The 12,548-nt window shown below is 37.9% G+C and overlaps 1 protein-coding gene across 1 annotated transcript in view; it reads right to left on the bottom strand.

The window, feature by feature from the left end:
• TBC1D22A (TBC1 domain family member 22A) overlaps positions 1-12,548 on the bottom strand; it is a 175,064-nt gene that overhangs the window by 161,286 nt on the left and 1,230 nt on the right. Inside the window, exons 2-4 of the mRNA XM_035343577.1 lie at positions 9,943-10,036; positions 8,131-8,471; positions 7,197-7,376 (exon numbers count right to left, since the gene is read on the bottom strand). Of these exons, the coding sequence (XP_035199468.1) occupies positions 7,197-7,376; positions 8,131-8,471; positions 9,943-10,036 (615 nt within the window). The remainder of the gene's footprint in view (positions 1-7,196; positions 7,377-8,130; positions 8,472-9,942; positions 10,037-12,548) is intronic.

Below are 12,548 nucleotides of genomic sequence, written 5' to 3'. Positions count from 1 at the left end.
ACCATATATGAGAGAGACAAATGAGACCAATGCAGATATTTTTGTTTTCAGATCAATCAAATGGCTAAAGTTATGACCTGCACAGTTGTGAAGGTTATGATGCAGATGTGTATGGCTTCTCTCCCTGCACCAATGTATCCTGAAGTAAAAATTATGACGCTCTTCACTTTTTCCTGCTTAGACTAGACATAAAAGAGGTGATTCTCACACTACATTTAGCACTGGTGAGACCTCATCTTGAAAATCGTGTGCAGTTCTGGGCTCAACAATACAAAAGGGCTATTAAGATACTTGAATGCATCCAGAGCAGGGCAACAGAACTACAAAAAAGGCCAGAAGGCATATCTTATGAGGAGAAGCTAAGAATGCTTGGATTATCTAGTCTGGAGAAAAGGCTGAGAAGCAACATCTTTGCTCTCTTTACAACTTCCAGAGGAGATGAGGTGGAGAGGCAGGTGGTGGTCTCATGTTCTATCACTTGTCACCTGAGAGAAGAGACCACCACTCTCATTGCTACTTCTTTTCAGGTAATTGCAGAGAGCGATGAGGTCTCCCCTTGGCCCACTCTTCTCCAGACTAAACAGCCCCAACTCCCCCAGTCACTCCTCGTATGTCTTGTTTTCTTATCCCTTTGCCAGCTTCCCTGCTCTCTTCTTTGCACACACTTGAGCAACTCAATATCCTTGTTACAGGGAGGGACCCAAAACTGGGCACGCTGCTGGCTCCCAGTTTGTTTTCTGCCAGGTAACTTCCCAGTCACTCCTCCCCAAGCCTATACTGCTGCATGGGGTTGTCAGGATCCAAATGCAGCAGCCGGCACTCAGCCTTGGTTAAATGCCACACAACTGTATGGAGACCATCTATCTAGGCTACCCAGATCCCCCTGTAGAGCCTTACCTTCACCTATCAAGTCCCACTTAACTTGGTATTGTCTGCAAACTTACTGAGAGCGCACTCGATCCCCTCATCCAGACCACTGTCAACATTAAATAACTGGGCCCAACACTGGGCCCTGGTGAATGCCCCCAGCAGCTAACATCAGTGGGATTGAACTCCAGTCACTACAACTCCCTGATCCCAGCCAGACAGTCCTTCACCCAGCAAACTGCTCGCCTGGCCAAGCCACGAGCAGCCAGTTTCACCAGGAGAACACTGTGAGAAATAGTGTGATGCCCCATGCCTGCCTGTGTTCAAAAGGCATTTAGATAACGCTCTTAATGACACCTGTTAACTTCTGGTCACCACTGACGTAGTCAAGATAGTTGGACTCTGATCATTCTATGTCCCTTCCAACTGAACTACTCTCATTACATGGAGTAGAGGAAGAAACAATTATTTTGAAAGAAATACGGACTTCTCAGATATGCTGAGATTGAAATGTTTGCTGTATTTTATTTCATTGCCAGTGGGTGTAAAGAGAATTAAGTAACTGAAGAAAATATTAGAGGAAATGAACTCAAATTACAAATGTCATAATACAAAAGGAATTTATTCTGGTTTGTTTGCTTGGATAATCTTGAAGGTAGAGTTAAAGGAACATAAGGAGTTACAACTATTGTCATGCTGAGTATCTTCCAAATGACACAGTACTATAACCAGCTCATGGACTATATTCGTGTACTATAACCAAGAGCCACCAATGTGCGCTTGCCAGCCAAAAAGCCAACCGTGTTCTGGGCTGCATTAGCAGAGGCATAATCAGCAGGGTCAAGGGAGGTGATTGTCCCCCTCTGCTCTGCTCTCATGAGACCGCACCTGGAGCCCTGCTTTCAGCTCTGGGGCCCCCAGCACATGAACCTGTTTGAGCAAGTCCAGAGGAAGGTCATGAGAATGACTGAAGGGCTGGAGCAGCTTTCCTGTGAGGACAGGCTGAGGGAGTTGGCATTGTTCAGACTGGAGGGGAAAAAAAAAAAAAAAAAAAAGATGCTGGGAGGCCTTATATCAGCCTTCTAGTACCTGGAGGGGCTCTGCAGGAAAGCTGGGGAGGGATTCTGTCAAGGATTGTACTGATAGGATAATCAGGTAATGGCTTTAAACTAAAAGAGGGGAGATGAGGTATCAGGAAGAAATTCTTCACTCAGAGCATGGTGAGGCACTGGCCCAGGCTGCCCAGAGAAGCTGTGGCTACCCATCCCTGGAGGTGTCCAACGCCAGGCTGGATGGGACTTTAGGCAATCTGGTCTGGTGGGAGGTGTCCCTGCTCATGGCAGGGGGTTGCAATTCAAATGGTTTGGGTTGGAAGGGACCTTAAAGATCATCTATGATTCTATGATTTATTTAGATACACACACCTGAGACGAGAGACATTATAGAAGCAGAAGAAAAACAAAAATGAAATGAAAAGTTAAAAAAAAATAATCAAGACTGATCCAATACAGAGCAGTAGTTAAAAAAGCCCTAACAGTGCAACCCATGACAAGCACACAGGGGGCAGTGGTACAAGGGGAGAGGGAGGAGGCACAAGTTCACTGTTCAAGCACTGTTTAAACTCACTTTCATCTCATCTACTGTGAAGAAAATATGAAAAGCATTTAAATACAGCAATATATTGAGTTGCTTCCACCTGCAAGAACATGTAAGAAAGGGAAGATGTTAATTAACAAGATGAAGATGGAAAATAACCAAACACTAATTTGTTGAAGTAGTGTTTCATTTTTAATGGCTTTTATATAGTGTTTAGCTCTTGAAACAGAAACTACAAGCCAAGACATACTGAAAATATCTACACAGCAGCTACTATATTTACTCAAATTCTAGATCTATTTAAATAGACTAAATATGAGTAACGTAAATTTTGAGTGTGTATGATGGATGGAAAACATGAAATGAGACAAAAAAAAAAATAGCTGAAAGGACCTCTTTTTAAGTTAAATCACTGTGGGCCAAAAATAGTAGCTGTTCATTGCAGTCAGCATTTTCAAAACAAAAACACAAAAAAAAATAAAAGTAAGGCATACAGAAAGTGAGAGTGTTTAGTGGCAGACAGCAAGATTGTCTTTAAGTGTAAGAGGAGGTGCATCAGCAGAGATATTCAAAAATTAAAAAATACCTCAGCAGAATAAAGACACCTATTAAGACATGTTGGCATCTTGTTCTTGTGTAAAATAGTAAAAATAATAAAGAGACAACACTCAGATTTCCAATATAACTAAGATATTAGAGCACAATAGGACATATGCAAGTTAAGAACTCTACCCATACCAGAAAAAGGATCATTAATAATCAAAAAGACAATTGCCAGTAACAAAAAAACAAACACATGACAAACTTCTCAGATTAGGAAAATGATTTTTTTACTATGTCAATAGTTATTATGTAATGCAATGACTAATATGTCAATTGAATATCCTGACAAAAGGAGGAATACATTTTCCATAGACAAACTATGAAAAATCCTTTCTGAAACAATTTCAATAACTTATTTTCCATTGTAATTAGGTGATAACAATAAGTTATTACCTTTAAATTGAAATATCCTACTGAAGAAGTAATCAGAATAAATGCTGATTATTATGTGAAACCACAAGTTATTAAACCAAGGCATGGAAAATAGGAACACAAAATACTAATCCTGCAGAAAGCAATTAACATACAAAACCATTTAAGGATATTTAGCACTGATTTCTTTTAGAAGATACTTAATTAAAGAAAAAAAAAGTTGTCCCAAAGCTTACTGGTAAAGTACTGACCTTTGGTATTTATGTGTTTTTTGATTTGTTTTGCAGATAAGCTGCCTAACACAGGAATCAGAGAGAATACCTTTCAGCGATAACAGTTTGAAAAGATAGATGTGACTAACAGCATGTCACATGAAGCAGGGGTTGGACAGATTTTGTTCCTTTTATGCTGTATATCAACAAAATGGAAGAATACACACAAATGTGATGACTACATGTGATTCAAAACTGCAGGAGGCAATAACATTGAGGAACTTCTTAATCTCCCTTTGCTGCTTTGTTAAAAGCCCCCTCCACTCCTGTTAAAGCAACAGTTTGAAAGATTCTGAAAACCAAGAGCGCATCTTCAGTCATTACAAGGAAAGGCAAGGCTTGACATGAAGTGCACCTACCTCAGGCCAACTACAAGGAAGAACAAGCATGGGTAGATTACACAAAACAACTAGTGTGAATTGTTCTCTCTATAATCTGGCCTGCAGTACCATGACTGGGAGGCTACACAGACACATTGACCCTACTGTCTATTCCATAGCTATGTGCTAAGCACAGCTGTGTTGCCATCTCCAGCTCAATCCTGCTTCCTGAGATTGCACCCAGTATAACTCAGAAACTAATATATATAGTATAACTATTTGACAGGGGTTTGTCCTCAAGCTGTTCTCCAACCAAAGCTGCTTCTTACAGCAGGCCTCTTCTGGAAGCCCTTTTTGCTCCAGCATGATTCAGCTTGTTTAGCAGCTTTCATTTCGTAATTTTTACCTTTATGAGATTAGCTACTCATTCTTTGCATTATGTTAGTACATGGAGGTGTGCTGCAAGAGAGAAGCATGGCAACACAAATCATATACCTAATAATATCATTTCTATAGGAATTGTTTGTATTTTTTGTTGTTGTTGTTTTATATATAGCTAACAACTCCTAACATCCAATTCACATTATACTTCCCCATTCATACTAGAGGTAGTAACACCAGAGCAATAGTCAAATAAGAAGTGCCAAGTGGAAAAAGGCACATTGTTTGCATCTGTTTGTCACATAACAACAAAAATACTTGCAAAACTTACAAGAGAAGTAAAGTGGGTTTGGAGGACTTACAAGAAGACTCAGAACAAATAGAAGGACAAATATAAATTACAGGAGTGAGGCTATTAGTTCAGCTGTACAAAACATTAGAAATGAGTTAAAGACACTTTGAGCCGAGGAAATAACTCTTACTTGTTAACGAAGAGGCTAAGTAATCTAAAAGAATAAATTCTTTTATATCCTGAGAATCTGGGGGGGGAAGGGAGGGTCTTTCCTTTCCTAGCTTGTGTTCATTATTTCCTCTCATACCAGATTGTGCCTCATAAAACTATTTGTACATGGTAATTATCTGCTGTATAAAACTGTACACAAAAACTTTGAGAATGGCTCTGTCATCATCTGTTTATGTAATAACTATCAGAGTATTACATTTCTGACTATATTTCTGGTATATTATTTCTCCTCAATGTGTAACATGATGGGGCTGATGGAACATATTTTTACAACTTTAAAACCAAGCTACAGACCAAATCCTGACTCCAAAATCCATTACTGGACTTCAGTGGCTAAAATAATCTTCACTTCCAAATTTGTATGTACAACTCGTGTTTCTGAGAACTCTTGAGTTTTATGGTGGGAGAAAACAGTTTGACAACCTTTAGTTGACATACGTGACAAACCTTGCTTTTTACATTCTCTAAGATAATTATTATTCAAGTGAGAATGAAAGGATTTAAATTACTGATTTTGTATTACTTTGTGTTCATAGTCAGTGTTGACTTCTCACATTATGATGAGGAAAAAAGCCTTGAGTTTAAAATGCACAATGACATTGTTTCAGTCCAGAGATTATCTTTTTTGTACCGCTCTGAAAAGACCTGTCACAATCTCTCTCAACAACATGCAAAACTTACCAAGAAAACAAAATCAGAGATACTTTGCTGCTGCTATTACTACTACTGCTGTTTCCAAGCAAAGCCAACACTACTGTAAGATGCAGAAACAAGCAGAAATTTTTGCTGAAGTGTTACCACTATAACTGACCACTAATTCAGTCCATCAGGATAAACAAACACCCCTCCCCACTCACATGGGGAAGAGAATGAGCCAGCTGCAACATTTTAAAAACAATTGTTTTCACAGCACTGATTACACTCTCACCATAGTCACAGTGACTGTACTCCTAATAAGGGATGATATTTTCTTTTATTCCCAAAATATTTTACCTTATTCCCTACATATCGTTTAACAGGGAAATACTCCAATCAAGTAAGGCAGCAAAAGTGAAATGAGTAGGTTTAAATTAAACCTTGTCTTCCCTCTGATTTTGTAACCCTTTGTAAGCAAGGTTTCTACCATTACAGTACTCTTTAAAAAAAAGTTTGTCAGTCACAACCACATAAAACATAACATCAGCCAGACCAAATGAAGAACAAGCATATTTGATTATCATTTGCAAGCTTATGCAAAATATGCAATTTTTTCAACACCTCAGAGTTCACAGCTGCACTGCATAAAAATGTGATAGAACTCACTGAAGTGTTAAGTCTGGTCTAGTTAGTATTGTTTCCATAGTTCTGCTCTGCTACCATCAATCTCACAATAAGACACATCACAGAATGGAAAAAAGGAAAAAATTTGGGCTATATTATATTGCTACACTGAATAAGTCTCACGACAGTTAGAGGAAAGGGAAGTCTTAATGCAAGAACTGCAAACACGCAGTTTCTATGTCCTTCCATAGGTTTCCTGAAGATATCTTCCAGAGTTGTCTAACTCAAAGTCATTTTACTTATTGTTTTGACAAACTCCTACACCAAAATGCCTGGCCAAGTTCTCCAAACACAGTACAGCCTTTCTATTTGCTCAGATTTTCACTTCGGATACAAAGCCATGAGATTCTGCTGACCCTCTCAGCACTTTCACTTACTCATCAGCCACTAAAACGTAGTGCACAAAGGCAACAGTCACGTTATCTGACAACACATTCATTTGTTTTCACATTAACATGTTGTCAGCATTCACAGATGAGACACAGCACTACTGTATCAGTCTCAACATGAAGAATGCTCGCTGAGTAGACAAACAGTAATACTTCTATTCCTAAACATTTCTTCACATTCATATTTTTATGGATAAGAATCATCCCTATACTACACGCTGGTTTTTTAATCAGGCTTTAATACCAAACACAAGTAATTGTACTTCGTGGGTTGTTTTTTTCCCGGAAGTTTGTCTGGTAAGAAGAAATAATGTGAGACAAAACAAGAAACCAGCTAACATTCTACTTACTAGTAGAATGTATGCAAATTGCATATTACAAGCATGATTCCTACAACCATTCAATAATATCTTACCCTTCTTTATCAAGATCAAGTCTAAATGCTGAAAGAGTTAGATACAAACCATCAGGAAAAACAGTACAACAATCACAGAAGTTTTATAGTTTACAAGTGATTTAAAAGGAATTCATAGCTTAAACAAGAAATACTCACCAAGATTTGTGTTGGGTCCAGCGAGTAGCTGCTTAAATTTGTCTAATCGGGATGCTTCTCTTTCAGTTAATGCAGGAGTAACTGAGGTATTGAAGTCTGCCACTCCACTCACCAGGGGAGGTGTGGATGTTTGTGGAAGAGACTGAGATCTCTGCATGGAAGAATTTTCACTAGCATTATCTGAAGGGAGAAAGAGAATAACAGTTAGCCTTAGCTAGTAAAACGACCACTTGAATTCACATTTAAATTTAAAATCAAATTATGCTTGGGAGCAATATAAACTCAAGCATAACACAATTTTGAACTTCAAATTACTTGGATTTAACAGGAGAAGCATTCCTCTCCCAAGCAGTGTTCCACAATTAAAACACATCAATTAGAGATCGTACTAACAGCAAAGCTAATTTATTGCTAATATCTCTGTGCTATTGAAAGCTGTTTCCATCTCTCTCACCATTCTAAAAAGTAAACTGGGAAATCATCATAATCGGTTACTTTAAAATTAATTAAAACACAGAACGGATTACATAAGAACAAACCTTCCAAACACATGAATAGTTTTTCTCCAGTTTTTTGATATATTTTATATAGAGGCATTTTAGTAACAATTTTTCTACAATAGTAGAAATATTAATTGCATACATCTTGGTACAGTTCAGTGTTAAGACACACTCAATGGTGCAACTTCCTCCAAAAATTGAAGACTTAACAAGTCTGAAAACAATGGAGATTAGTTATTCTTTCTTGATATGTGTATTTCTCATGCACATGCTTTATGGTTTAGCATAGAGTGCAGTGTTTCCCTCAAATCAATTAATATAACTTAGTAACATTTACTTGTGGTAAGGGTCAGAAAGGGGTTCATGCCCTAAAAAGCACATTTTATAGTTTTCCTCACTCTATTTTCAACATTTCTATTCATTTCTTAACATACCTGATGAACTCGAAGTATGACCTTCGCTGACTGATTTAACAAGCCTATTATCACCACATGCAATTGAAGTCAGCTCTGCAGATTCTACTTGTTTTTCTTCCCGTTGATGCTCTTCCTGAAATTTATGCTGTTCTTGTAACTTGCTGTGATTCTGAATTACTTTGTGAGCCGTTTCCATGACCACTTCCGTATTTAAGTTTTCAGCAGCTATTGCTAAGAGTTCGTCATCATCATCCCCGAGATCCCAAGCATCACTTGTGTTACTTTCAAACTCCTGGAAGGTGCTGACTTTCTTTAGTTTCACCGGAGTTGTAGGTGGTTTTGATCCCGGCTTTATCAAGCTGTTAAAAACAAATAAACAGCGTTTAGAGAACCAGTAATGGAATAGGCAACACACTACAACACACTACAGATAGGGCCAAAAAAAATAAAAACAACACACAGAAGTCTGTGCTTGACAGTTTGATGCTATATAGGTAGTAAATATTTATCTGCCTCCACTCAAGTTGCTGTTACGTCCAACCCTGATAGAATACAGCAGAACATTCCTGAGACCAAAGTCAGGTAACAACCTGACTCTTCCTCGCTTTGTATGCAAACTGGACAAATCCTTCCTTCCCTTGTCTTCAAAATAAATAAATAAATAAAGCTCAAAGTCAACTAAGAGGAATACTACTGGAATCCTTTAGGAGACAGGACACGTTACAGTTCTCTTGCTTTGTGAACTCGTACAGAGGTTTCAGGCCTTTCCATGCAATTGCTGTGTAATGACACAGCAGCGGTAATCAAGTCATCAGGCCTAGTCCCAAGCCATCACATGCAATCACGTAGTATATGCAATCACTGTCATAAACAAATCAAGTCTCACCTTAAAACTCATTAGAACTATCATTCCTCCCCAATCAGGCACCCCAGCATGAATTTGCTTCAGAACTTTGCTCTTCTGACAGTCAGGATAACTCCTCCTGTTACCAGTCTGAGCATGCCCTATCAGCTCCTAACCTTTTGTCCCTCTGCCAACAAGACAGATGAACCAAGTATCACTCCCTAGCTTGGCACTTGTCCTCATTCACTGTAATGCAGAGCAATCACATCAGATTTCAGCTAAAGAAGGCGTCGAGCCAGCTTCCCCACTCTCAAAAGTAAAAAAGCAGAAGCTGTCAGAATGCAATAATGTATTTTGCTAAACACCTCAACCGTAAGGACATGAAGATGGACATTTGCACTAGTTCTGGGTTATTAGCATGAAATGTATTTGGTTACTAATGATGTTTCATATGTTTGCCATTTTCATGCACATCATATTCTGCTATCTAATAACCATGATCAAAGTCAATAAACTATAGATCACTATAAAAATCTCTTCTGCCATCTTCTCACTCACTAGTAAAATGCCCACCTTTGCCTCAAATTAATCTACACCATAATCTGATTCTCTTCTTTTACAGATAGACACACACACAAAAATAAGCAGTCTATCAACAGAAAGATGCATATAGAAAAGCCACTTACACCTGTAAGCTTCATCTGCTAAATAAAGATTAGTATTTACCATAGATTTTAAGGCACTGCAAACAGATAAAAGTTGGCAATCTATGTTAGGCAAGACATTGAAAAGCTTATTTGCCACTCACAATATGGTTAGCACCAGGAAGTCACAAAAGAGAAGTCAGAACAGAGAAGTCAAGATTATGACAAAAATTGAAAAAGGAAGATTAACCATCTTCTAACAGAAAGAAGAAAAGAGAAGGAGAGAATACAGACAAGATCCAAATCACCTTAAATATTTGAGTATTAGGTTAACTAACTTACGTTCCATGCAGCAGTGGATCAAAAGGCGGATGCTGAGCTCCATATACATGTTGGATACTGAAGGAGAAGAGAAAGAGCGTGTAGTAAGTAATCACTTATTAAGACATCTGAAATGTTCCAGCAGTTTTCAGCTTCAGAGGATTCCCTATACACCTAAAAACAATGAAGCTGAAATTGAAGCATGTACTAAGAAGTAACTCAATAAAAATCTTAGATATGCCAAACATGAACACTTTTTTAAGGCCTAGAGTACCTTATATTAATTTATTGTTTTCTCCAGGAATTAACACAAGAAAAGATAGCTCCATAATAAGTTAATTCAAATGCAGTGTAGGTTTTCTCTTTTCTGATTTATCACATCTTCATTTATGTGATGTAAAGATATGTAAAGATTTCATCCTCTCTGGATGAAATTTGTGGCCCCAAAAAACAACCAGTCAATTCTTAACAGTCACTAAAGCAACAGGCCGAACAATTTAAAGAAAAAATAGCATGCAAAAGATGCCCTGTTAGAGAACATAAGAGCAGTAAAAACAAATGCTTTGAAATAAATAAGCTTCCAAAGACAGATTTTTTTCTACTACAACAACTAATAATACAAAACAGCATATTACCCTGAGCAATAAAACTCTACAAACTACAAATTCATTTCCTCCCAGATTTCAGCTACGAAATTATAAGTCAAAAAGCTCCACGGAAATCCCAGCAAAATTTACATGCAGCCTTGTACTGAAAATTATTACTGAAAAACTCTGATTGTAAGAGAAGCAAATCATATGCAGCAGTAATATCTACCTAAATCTGTACTGAAAACCACATTACAGGAGGCAAGCATGCCCTCCTGACAAATCAAACTCAATCTCAAGACCATAAATATAAATAAGTCCAACCTTCATAAATTTGAGGTAAAACCACACCAAAAAGACTGTGGTTATAAATTAGAGGAGACTTGGATTTACACTAAAAAGGCCACACTGACAGCTGGGAAATTAACCCTAGAGATGACTGAGGGTAATGCTTTATACACTCTTTAATTTTTCACATAATTCCACGCAATCCGAGAAGTCAACCCAGCACCAGGCTTCCCACACAGCTCTATGCTGTGACCTCCATGGTCAAGTCTCTGCACTCTCTCTCCTGCTCTATGATCACACAAGGGTCAGGCAACACCACTCACTTCCCATTCCAGCCTTGAGAATTTGCCTTTTCCTTCAGACCCATTATGAATGGATGTGAAACAAATCCACCTGTACAGAAAGCAACATCAATACTCTCCTTGCCACAAAATACAAGAACACATTCTCCATGGCTTACTCATGTTTTTGTATGTCTGTAGTAGGCTGCAAATTAATCAGTTCCAACCATTCACAGACACTCTACAATCGAGGAGAGTTAAACACGTTTTTACCCCTGCAGGAACTTTGCAAAATTACAGAACAAGAAGTTCAGAGAGACAAGAACAGTCAGACCAGAAGAGTCCATTTATAACTAGAGAAACAAAACCACTGGCAGTGAGTGCTTATGGATAACTGAGAATGGAAGAAATTAAAGGATGAGCAGGATTATTTTCTACAGCATTCAAGCAAAGGTAGTTTTATTGTTTATATCATTTACCTGAGAACCAAGAATACATCTCATCCTTACAAAAAGGAGTGTAAGAAAGTGAATTACCCCACTGTGAGAAGAGTTTAGGGATGGGAGCAGAGAACACAGTTGTAAGTGTCAAAAGAGTTAAAGTCATTCTGGGGATATATTCCCTGGAAAATGTTGAATGGGAGAATACGTTTGTAGCTCTCAGCTATATGACTACTGGTTCTACTCTTCACACTTCAGAAGCAAAGTTGAGAAATTAACAACATTTTGAAAACTATGTAGGAAAACATACTTTATAGCTTTATAGCCAAATTTTAGTCTCAAGGCACAACTATTCAAATTCACAAAGAAAATGGGAACTCATCAATTCACTGTATGATGCCTTGATCAGTGAGTAAATATAATACAGTTTGCAAATTTGTAACAAGATTCAACAACTTCAAATTGAGACTCCATTTGAAAATAACTTTTTTTGTAAAGATACTAATTATCCTCACAATTTTCTGAGTTTGCACATGCTTTGCTAAAAGAGAAAAGTTTTTTCACTCAAGACTACTTTTTCAATGTGCTTTATTAATCTTCATTGATAAAAAAAAATAGAACATGGCCAGAGAGGCCGGGAATCGTTAAAGTCCCCTTTTATCACTGTGAAATTTCACTGTATTTGGCTAAAAACTGAGAAGCAAAAGTTTCCCACCCACCACCGAAACAGCTGACCACACTGTAGAAGAGCTGCTGGTATAGCAGCCAAAAAAATGACTTTACATCTATTTTCTAACCACCCTCCTTTTTCTTTTTTATCCCCATCACTCCTTGGTTTCTTATGAAGGATCTTGTCAGGGGCATTTGGTAATGCTACCTCAGCTACCCCATATCTACCATCAACTTTTTGACACAAATTATTACCACAGCTCACTGAGAAAAACTTTGTTTCTTATGAAGAATCTTTTTGGAGATGTTTGGCAAGGCTAACTCAGGTGTTTGGCAATACTAACCCTGGCAAGGCTAACTCA

The sequence above is a fragment of the Oxyura jamaicensis genome, chromosome 1 (genome assembly GCF_011077185.1).
Source record: "Oxyura jamaicensis isolate SHBP4307 breed ruddy duck chromosome 1, BPBGC_Ojam_1.0, whole genome shotgun sequence".
NCBI lineage: Eukaryota > Metazoa > Chordata > Aves > Anseriformes > Anatidae > Oxyura > Oxyura jamaicensis.
Note: the sequence above shows the minus strand (reverse complement) of the source record. Positions and strands in the feature narration are given on the sequence as shown.